Genomic DNA, 10,349 nt, shown 5'->3' on the forward strand with positions numbered 1-10,349 from the left:
GCGCAGTATACTCCGGGAGTCAGACTGTGACCCAGACGACAGTTGGCGCAACACGGTTAGCCGCTTAGCTTCGACCTGAGGTAACTAGCTTTGCTAACGCTAACAAACAAACAGCAGCTTTTCTATAAAAACACAGCGGCCAGACTGAAACCGACCCGCAGCTCTGCGGACAGTGCTCGTCCTGCGGTAGAGGAGCCGTGGCCTGGCGGACATAACGGCGAATTTTCTCTCTGTTTGGGGTAAATGAGACTTTAGCAGACTAAGCTAACGGTGCTAACAGCCGCTAACTGACCCAGAGCTAACTGTTCTGAGTAATAACAACAACCTGTGTGAGTCAGTGGGGATTTTTAACCAATGAATAATACTATTAATAATTTTGTCACTAGTTGACATAAATATGATGCTTAAGTTGATGTTTATAATACTATTCAACCTCTGAAGTTTGGAGGATGATTGTTTATTTGTTAACGTATATTTAATTTTCTCAAAAATAGAGTCTCTAGAGAAAAAAGACCCTGGTACGTTAGGTTAACTATGGTCCTAAAGGCTCGTTTCATTAACGTTATCTAGAATAGGACTGGTTTGGAAACCCCTGAATAATAAATAATTAATACTAATTTGTTAGTCAAGAGGCTTCTATTGTCATTCCATCTGAGTACATGTAACGTTAACTTACACAGTGCAACAAAATAAGCTACAGTCCTCCAGGTCCAACATGGAGCAAAATGGGACATATAGTAAAATACAGACAACATAAAGTGGGAACAGAACTAGAACCCTACAATAAATGCAGTGATTTTATACAGTGATATAAAAAAGTCTGGACACCCATGATAAGTTTCATGATTTTACTTTACAAGTCACTGGTTGTTCGAATCAGCAATTTCAGTTACATATATCAAATAACAGACGAACACTGTGATTTTCAAGAAGTGAAATAAAGCTTATAGGATTAATAGAAAGTGGGCAATAATTCATTAAACAAAACTAGGCAAGTGCATAAATTTGGGCACCACATCAGAATAATTACATCAATAAATAGTAAATTCCTCTTTTGCAGAAATAGCTTCCTATAGCTTCCAATAAGAGTCTGTCTTCTGGTTGAAGGGATTTTGTATTCTTTTTCTTAACAAAACATCTCCAGTTCAGTCAGCTTCCCAACATACTTTAAATGCTAGTGATAGAGGCATAGCGTTAGCCGTGCGAAGAAATCTTTATTTTTGTACTGTGGCTCAAACCTGTCTTGGGCCACCTCCTAAAGATTTAAATCTGTAAATGTGTTTTGGGTGAATTTACACTTGCATTTTTATGTGGCTTGATCTTATCCAGATTTAATCATGTTTGGGTGCTGATTTCCTCTGTGGACTCTTTAGACACTGTATGGATTATTTCATTTTCACCGGAAGCTCATATGATTTACTTTAACAGAAGGGCTGATTAGATAAAGCATGTTGGATGAGATTTGTGTATCTAAAAGTGAGAGTGTTTTTAGATTACTTAAATGCTCTCTGACCAGATAAACGGGCAGAACATTTCCACAGTATTGCCTCAGATGCTCATTCTCGTCTCCTACAATATATTGTAAATATTGTTATATTAAAAATTTACAACAAGTCTTATACAGGTTAGCATCTATGTGTGATTTAATTCCAATAAAGAGTGTACGTTGGTCAATTAAGTGGAAATTATATGGATTCTTGAGAAAATACACTTGATTTATTAATTACAGTCTTGTGCAAAGTTTGACATAAAAGCATTGTAATTAATGGAGCAACATGACAATTTTATCTCACCATCTCAAACAACATAATCCAGTGCAGTAAAATATCAGTAATACTTTTTATTTATTAACAATATTATTTAGATACACATTTGATATTCACTAATTAAATATACAGTTATGCTATAGTTATGATGTTACAAATGAAAAACTGTTACTTTAAAATCATGGGTTAGTTTCCTGGACAAGGATTAAGCTTAGTCTGAGACTATATTTTACTTTCAATGTCTAGTCCAAGACTAGGCTTAATCCCTGTCTGGTAAACTGCCTTAACTGAATTGTATTGTATTCATTTCTCATAAGCATAACAAGATTTAAAGGAGAGCTCTGGTGTAAAACTGACTTTTCTCTGTAGTAAAACATGATGGAATACTAAGCTTTGTTGAATAGCCCATCTTAGTTCTCCTGTAGCCTTCTGAGATCCAGTCATTATTTTGCAGTTTCTCCAAACATGCTTTAGAATGCATGATATGGGGCATATTTTTCCCCTGCAGATAAATCACTTTTTACACTGTTTTTCTAAGCTCAAAGTAGCTCCACACCTTATTGGAAGAATTTGTAAAGCCCTCACATTTAAAACAATTTTAAAAGTACACAAGGACCTTATTAAAAAACACTGTTTACAACCCCTATCGTAACCTAACTTTCATTTAGTATTCTTTAACATTTTTTACTACACCCAAAGTCAGTTTTACACAGGAGTTCTCCTTTAAGCTTTTCAATTATATCCCTAGTCTTAGTGGCAGCCAAACGTAAGAGCTTCTGTGAAAGGAGACAAAACAGCACTTTTAATCCTGTTAATCTCTAAAACAATACTATTTTTGATTGTTTACATGAATACAATTTTATGGTAGCGGTTGTTAATTCTTCAACTGTCTAGAGCCTAAATAAGTATGTTAAATTGAAGTTAATACAATTGTAACTCATGTCTCATGTGACTCATGTCATGTCCCATTTAAATTACACTTAACCTGCTAGACTGAACTAATGATTGACTTGATGAAGATACATTTAAGCTTGTTTTAAACCCATCATTCTTAGCATTCCACTTTCTCCAGTTTCAGACAGTTTGTTCCTGATTGGGTAGAGATTGTGGACATCAGCAAACAGATAGAGATACATCGTCTTCTTATCTGTTCAGTTAAAGCCCATGGCACTATGTTAAAATTTGAAGTCATTTAGTCTAGTTCAGAGTAGTATGGAATGGATGCTTTTATTGTCTCCTGCCCTGCAAAGGCAAAGAAAGAACACTGCCCAACATGTGTATGTAGATCTGTCTTGAGAAGTGATGAAGAATGAATGTGACTGTAAAATACTTTGTTGTTCATGACTGATGCTCCTTGCTTTTCTGTCCTGCAGATGATGTTGGGGTGTATCTGGCAGTACTTCTACTCATCCTTCCTTCGGTTCTGGCTCAAATGGTTTCTCAGACACATCACAGGAAAATGTGAACTGCAGAGGATATGCGCTGGATACAAGCAAGGAGCTCTGAGGACGAGCCAGATAGGTAAGAATTGTAATAAGATCATTATTTTGACTTTATTGAGATTTGTGTCATAATTTAGATAACACAGTCTAATGCGGGGTGTCTGAATCTTTGTCCTGGACGCACATACTTTAATGTAAGCCTGTTACAATAATTACATTATTGATTTATTGTACAATAAATGGACATGATCTTAATTATATTTGATAATGGTAATATTGTCTATTTTGTTTATTTGTATGTTTGTTCACATAAATAAAAGTATTTTAGACAGTCATGCAATGATCAATGCTTCAACAACTGTGACTTCATTCACACATTGCGGATTGCAGTAGATGAAGGAAAAATATTTATATGATATATATTTATCTGACTATTACTAATTACAAATTAGTTTTTAGGTTTTTTTTTTTACAATGTTTGGACACACCTTTTTATTTTTTTCAATGTGTTTTCTTTTAAATTCAAAATTTTATATTGAAGCCTATATTACAGCTATACAGGATTTACAAGATACACAAGATTTTTCTGAAGTTTCACACTTACCTTTGAGCACAGATCTGCACACTCTATTGTTCTTTAAAAAGCAACTGCATTGTTATGCTATTGTATTATAATTACAGTATATCAGAGGAATGAAATGGTTTAAATATGATATTAATATTGTGCATTTAAGATTAGAATTGAGAAATACTGGTCTAATGAAATAGCAGTGAAATTTAAAAATCAAGCCTAATCCTGGAAGTTTGGAGTAAGCATTGTGATCTCTGATTACAGTTTTAGATGTAAAAAGTGGAACTTGCCACTGCAGAACTTAACTGAAACGTGGATGATCTGTAATATTTTCAGAATTTCTTACATGTCTGTATTGTATTGTCTTCATTCCAGAGTACTCCCTGAAATCATCTAAAAACAAGGTAAGAAACAGACACTGTTCACTGAAATAGATCACTGAGTAAATGTCACTTATCTTCATTAGATTCTGATGAGTGTTTCTGTGCTTTTTACGTTTTGCTTAGGTGTTGCAAGACGCTGTAAATGTGAAGGAGGAGGATGTGGTGGACTGCGTGGCACAAATCATGAGACACAAGAATATCAGTGAACAGAAGGATCCTATGTAAGTGTGAATCAAATCGTTGTTGTTCATTAAGCAAAAAGTTCATAATAGGTGAAAAGTTGCAGCAAAAAACTGAAGATTTTCAGTATACTGAAATAAAAAAATATACACACTTGTCTAGTAGCAGGCAGTGTAATGTATCTGTAAAGTTTGTGAGAGTGTATTTTCACCAGTAATGCTGAAAAGTACTTTTAAAGCGGGCATCGTAGTGATGCCTTAATTCTAAGTCAATGAATCTGGTGATTATGGCGAGAATTCTTTTGCTTTCTATTTTCTTTTTTTTTGCCATGTTTTTTTAGTTTAAATGATTAGCAAATCAAGACTGAGATTACAGTTCTGATATCTCTTTGCTTGTAGTAGCTCCAGTATCAGTGCAATTAGCTCAGGTAACCAGCAAAAGCTAAAATGGCCAGAAACTACCCAAGGTAGACCTAAGAGGCACCCTGTTTTAGGGTGTAAATATTCTGCTTTTGTTAAAATATTTTGCTACCTCTGAAGTCAGGAATACTACTGCTTTTAATTTAACATAAACATATTAAAAGACTGCAGCTTTAAGAACAGTTGGTAAAAAAAAGCCCCATTCTTGTATTTCTAGTTTTTTTAAGGGTATTCTTGAGTCTCCTGTGAATTAACTGATGAGTATTTAATCCCATAGGTTTAAGGTGAATCTTCAGCAGTGCCTGTTGCAAATAAGTGGTTATAACACCCTGTTTGCTGCTGTTGAAGATCTGAGAAAAGAGGTGTTTGACTCCGAAAATGAAGACCATGAGAAAATGCTTCTCAATGTGAGTTTTGTTCGAATGCACCTTTGCCTGCATTCAAATCCATCACTGTTACAAAAAATAGTGAGATCATTATAGATTTACTCTAGACATAGATCTGATTAGTGTGAATACCTGCTGTACCCCGCATGATCATTCTGAAGGGGTTATTTACAGAGGAATCATGCATTGTCTTGGTGGCCAGGTTGATCAAGTGAAGAAAGGCTATTTTTATGTACCAGCCATGTGAAAATAAACCCAAATAAACAAAATACAGACTGTTAACATGGCCGTTTGCCGTTTTTTGTTGTATAGTTGTGGGACCTGCTGATGCCATCAGAAAAGCTGGAATCTCGGATCACTAAGCAGTGGGGCAACATTGGGTTTCAAGGGGACGACCCAAAGACTGACTTCAGGGGAATGGGCATGCTCGGCCTGGTAAACCTGGTGTAAGGGATTACTAATAATCTTTGATTAAAGTTCTGTGTGGGAGATTTTTAAGGTGGGAAGCTAAAAGTAAGAATAAAAAATATTAAATCACTTTACTTGGATGGTCCATTATAGATGCCTCAGAGATGCTCACCTAACATTTAACTAATATTAAAACGAATATCTATTAAGTGTAAGTTTAACATTAACCTAAAACTTAAATCTGACAAAAACTAACTCTTAACGATTAAAGAGAATCATTTACATTCCACTAAGAATTCAATTGTATTTTAGGGACATGTAGTTGGATGTTAGTTAAGAATCTATAGGACATTCACAATTGACCAACCAAGTAAAATGGTACCAAAATTTCAAATGTGCAGTGTATTTTATATATAATATACTTTATACTGAAGCATTATGTTAACAACATTGTGATTAATTGGAATTTTGTTCCTTTTATTTATTTATTATTTTTTTTTTTTTGGAAAAGGTTTTTTAGTGAGAACTACACTGACGCTGCACGACAAGTTCTGTCACACGCAAACCATCCAAAGCTGGGGTAAGCAATTTAAACTTGCATATTCTGATTATACATGGCAACAAGTAGGACCCTGTGAACTCAGTTTTTCCCAATTCTGTTTTACTTTAAAATAAATTACATTTGGATATGTATAAACATAGCACAAAAAGTAAAGACATTTGTGTTTGGAAGATTATTTCTTTGCTTTAACAATGCTTCTTGGCAATATTATATAATAAATCAGCAAAAGCCAAATTAGTCAAGCATGCTTACAAAAAAGAAATAATCTAATAATCTGTTATGTTTATATTACATTTGTAGAACATTCACATCCATGCATCTTTATATGTATTTACTCGTTTAGCAGTTTTTCCGGGGGTGGGGGTGGTGAAAATACACTTAACACAAACCAGTGGATTACACCCATAAATTGAAATAATTAATCTGCATTTAATCTGAGAACCCTGGAAAAAAATTATTTGGAAAGAAGTTTTTAATTATATTTGATGGATTTGTTAACCACTGATACAAGTTTAGGGTTTAATGAATAAAAAAATAATCACAATTTAAATTGCAATATTCTATGAAAAAATCGCAATTAGTTATTTTGCCCAAATTATGCAGCTCTATTGCAGAATCACTGTATCTTACTTTCACAATTATACGAAGCCAGGTATCGTGGAAATATTGTATTGTGAGATGCCCTGTGATTCCCACCTCTAATTATTAAAACTGTTAGTTAGAATAACTGTGGATGTGCTTTTCAATGCAGGTACTCTTATGCCATAGTGGGCATTAATCTGACGGAGATGGCCTACAGTTTACTGAGGAGCGGAGCTCTGAAGACTCATTTCTACAACACTGTGGCTGGAAAACCTGAAATGCAGAACTTCCACCAGCTTTACTGTGAGTCAGCTTTTTAAGCTTTAATCCCCAACACTAACACTGGTTGCTTCAACCCTGTTTATGGCAACTGTACAACCCAGCTGCTGGCACAGCCACTTAGATTTCTAGAAATGATTGTTTTACAGGGTGTCTGCATGTCCCTAAGAAGCATTTACATTTACAGTTGTTTACTCAGCATTTAAAATAAACCTGTGTTGCTCAAACTGGGTGAAAAGATATTTAAGGCTACTTTCATACAGGCACTTTCACTTGAGTGTTTGATTATTATTGTTATGTAAGTTTTAGTGTAAAACTGTAAAAAGAGCAAATCAATTAATAATATCAGGTAAAATTACAAAATGTTGTGACTACGGTATATTAAACTAAAATATAAATGTCAATCAATACATATATTGATGTATAATAATACAAATGACTCAATTATTAAAACAAAGTTTATAGAAATATATCTTGTGTATTGAGTTTTTAGATATGTAGAAAGGGGCTTAGTGTGTTACCAGCAGACTAACTTTTGTTTAATTGCGTTTGTTTCTTTTTGGTATCCCCCTTAACAAGTAATTTATTTAATCAGTACATTTAGTCCTGTTTGAATTGAATTGTGGGACTTTTGGCAGTCCAATATAAATTTACTGACTATACCTGACAATTAAAACTAAATATATTTACTCCTACATGTGAACATGAACTAATAGCTAATTTTTGAGAGTTTGTGATGCAACACCAGCCGAGCATTTTCCCTTTCTTACATGTATTCAAAAGGGGCATGAATTCCCTTTAGTAGTGTTTTAGTACCCCCACAATGATGGTCTTAATTTACATTTGAATTGGTACTAAAGTGTTTTATTAAATCACATCCTGGCTGGACTACTGTAATGCACTATATTTTGGAGTAAATCACTCCTCCCTTAAACGCCTTCAGTTAGTGCAAAATGCTGCTGCCTGACTTTTAACAGGTTCACTCAAGAGAGAGCACATTACTCCCATTCTGGCCTCCCTCCACTGGCTGCCTGTGCATTTTAGAGTTCAGTTTAAGATTCTTTTATTTGGTTTTAAATCTTTAAATGTCCTCGCTCAGTGCCTTAGGTCAACTGATCAGCTGCTCCTGGAGGTGCCGAGGTCAAAGCGCAAGCTTAGAGGGGATAGAGATTTTTAAGTTGCGGCTCCCAAACTGTGTAATAGCTTACCACTTTATGTCAGACAAGCCCCGTCACTGTCCACGTTTAAAACCAGGCTAAAGACTCATTTTTATTCCTTGGCTTTTAACCAAATTTAAGACTTGTTCTTGTTTTATTTATTTTATTTCTGTTTTTATTATTTTATTTTGTTTAACTTTTACTTTACTGAGCTCATAGATTTATCTAAAACTATTTTTTATTGATACCTATATTTTAATTTGTCTTATTGTTTCTAGTATTTTGTTTTATCCTATAATTTGCTATGTACAGCACTTTGTTGCAGCTGTTGTTGTTTTTAAAGTGCTCTATAAATAAAGTTGAGTTGAGTTGAGTGGTGATTTCCCATTGCAAACATGCTGCTAAAGTCATTTAGCTAATTTACAGTGAAAATTAGGATTAATTAGTATTCTCATTCTGAGAGTAATGGAAATTCTAAGGTAAACTGTATTGATCTAATCTAAATCTCTGTGGGCTCTTTTTTTCAGGTTACTTGGCATACGAGTTCAATAAATTCTGGGTGGACGAGGAGCCTGAGAGCATCATGGAGTTCAACACCTACAGAGAGAAGTTCCACGACAAGGTGAAGGTGTATCTTCAGGAGCCGGAGGTCGCTCTTATCTTGAAGCTGGACGCTAAAAACTGAGCAGAATTGCCCAAAAGGATCCCAAAATGTTTTTGAACAGTTTTTGTTGTTTTACTTATCCAAAAGAAGATACCTTTTTTAAGGAAATCTCTCTCCCATGATTCCTATTTTTAAACAAATTAACACTAATTTTATAAAACCACTGAGCCTCAGTGATCATTCCTGAACACGGTACTTTAGGGGGCAGTTTCTCAGACAGGGATTAGTTCTAGTATTAGACTAAGTTTTCATTTAAGTGTAAATTCTCCATTGATTTAAATGCTGTGTAGTCAAAGACTAGGCCTAAACCTTGTCTGGAGAAAGTGCCTCTGGAAGGTATGGATTGTGTGGTCAGAAACAGGACCTACTCACTCCTGTTACTAATAGAAATATTAAGATGTGGAACTAATATGTAAAACTAGCTGTTAGCTAGACTGGAATTCACTCCATTCTTGAAGTTTTGGTTGCATGTATTTATGATTCCTGTTTCCGGTTTACTTTTGTGTTCTTGGATCATCTCAGGAATTTGATATTTGTGTCCACACAGGGAGATAAAATTATATATTTTTTTTTTCTTGAGCTAAATTGTCTTGCACATACAGACAATTTGACCCTTTTGCATGTTTTAATGCTTTAATTTGCGAATTTCACCCTGACTTTAAGTACACTTAAAGGAATGTACTTTAAATGGCCCCATCGCCTTGTGACATGAATGGTTACTGTATGTGTAACTGTAGTTTGTGTGTTATATAAGCAGTGAAATACTTTTACGGTACAAGTATTTCTGTTAAGAATAAACAAACAACGAAGTACATGAATATACTATTTTCCTGCAGTGTGATTTATGTACCATTGTTGTCTTATTTATACAGTTTACAGGACCATTTTGTAGTTCTACTTCCATTAATTACTTTGGTTTTGTACAGTTGGATGCCTGGCAAAAATTAATAAATTGCACCAGTGGTTTTCACAAGTTCAGGTTTCTTATTAAATGCTTATTTATAATTCATGTACACTGAAGAACAGGGGATGATTGCACCAGTTGTGCTTAAGTTGGTTAAGTGTTTACTAAATATAGATTTATGCCTTACTAAATCTAAATGGGTTGCACTACACAATCTAGGATATACGCAGAAGCTAATAGCTATTAAATAATTGCACCGACCTCTCAGCAGGTGTAAGCAGTAACTAAACCAATGAAAAACAGTACATGGCTTGAAAAAAATCACTTTTGCATATATATATGCATATATATAACATATACAGTTCTGGGAAAAAAATTAGACCACTGAAAAATGAGTTTCTTTGATTTTGCCAAATTGAAAACATCTGGAATATAATCAAGAGGAAGATGGATGATCACAAGCCATCAAACCAAGCTGAACCAATTTTTTATCCAGGAGTGGCTAAAAGTTATCCAAAAGCAGTGTGTAAGTCTGGTGGAGGAGGACATGCCAAGATGCATGAAAACTGTGATTAAAAAAAACAGGGTTATTCCGCCAAATATTGATTTCTGATCTTTTAAAACTTCATGAATATGAACTTGTTTT

General features: G+C 34.5%; 1 protein-coding gene across 3 annotated transcripts; it reads left to right on the forward strand.

Annotated features, from left to right (window-relative positions):
• elmod2 (ELMO/CED-12 domain containing 2) lies at positions 1-9,772 on the forward strand. 3 transcript variants are annotated; one of them, XM_049481151.1, is made up of 9 exons: positions 1-80; positions 3,140-3,287; positions 4,155-4,183; positions 4,286-4,383; positions 5,039-5,168; positions 5,460-5,593; positions 6,067-6,135; positions 6,869-7,002; positions 8,663-9,772. In XM_049481151.1, the coding sequence occupies exons 2-9, from the start codon at positions 3,140-3,142 to the stop codon at positions 8,818-8,820; spliced, it is 900 nt and encodes a 299-aa protein (XP_049337108.1). In that variant the 5' UTR covers positions 1-80; the 3' UTR covers positions 8,821-9,772. The 3 variants fall into 3 exon arrangements, with proteins under 3 accessions (XP_049337108.1, XP_049337109.1, XP_049337107.1); XM_049481152.1 differs by having other exon boundaries at positions 21-239; XM_049481150.1 differs by lacking the exon at positions 1-80 and adding an exon at positions 2,969-3,043.
• Positions 9,773-10,349: the final 577 nt, after the last annotated feature.

Source organism: Astyanax mexicanus, chromosome 7 (genome assembly GCF_023375975.1).
Source record: "Astyanax mexicanus isolate ESR-SI-001 chromosome 7, AstMex3_surface, whole genome shotgun sequence".
In the NCBI taxonomy this organism is placed as follows: Eukaryota; Metazoa; Chordata; class Actinopteri; order Characiformes; family Acestrorhamphidae; genus Astyanax; species Astyanax mexicanus.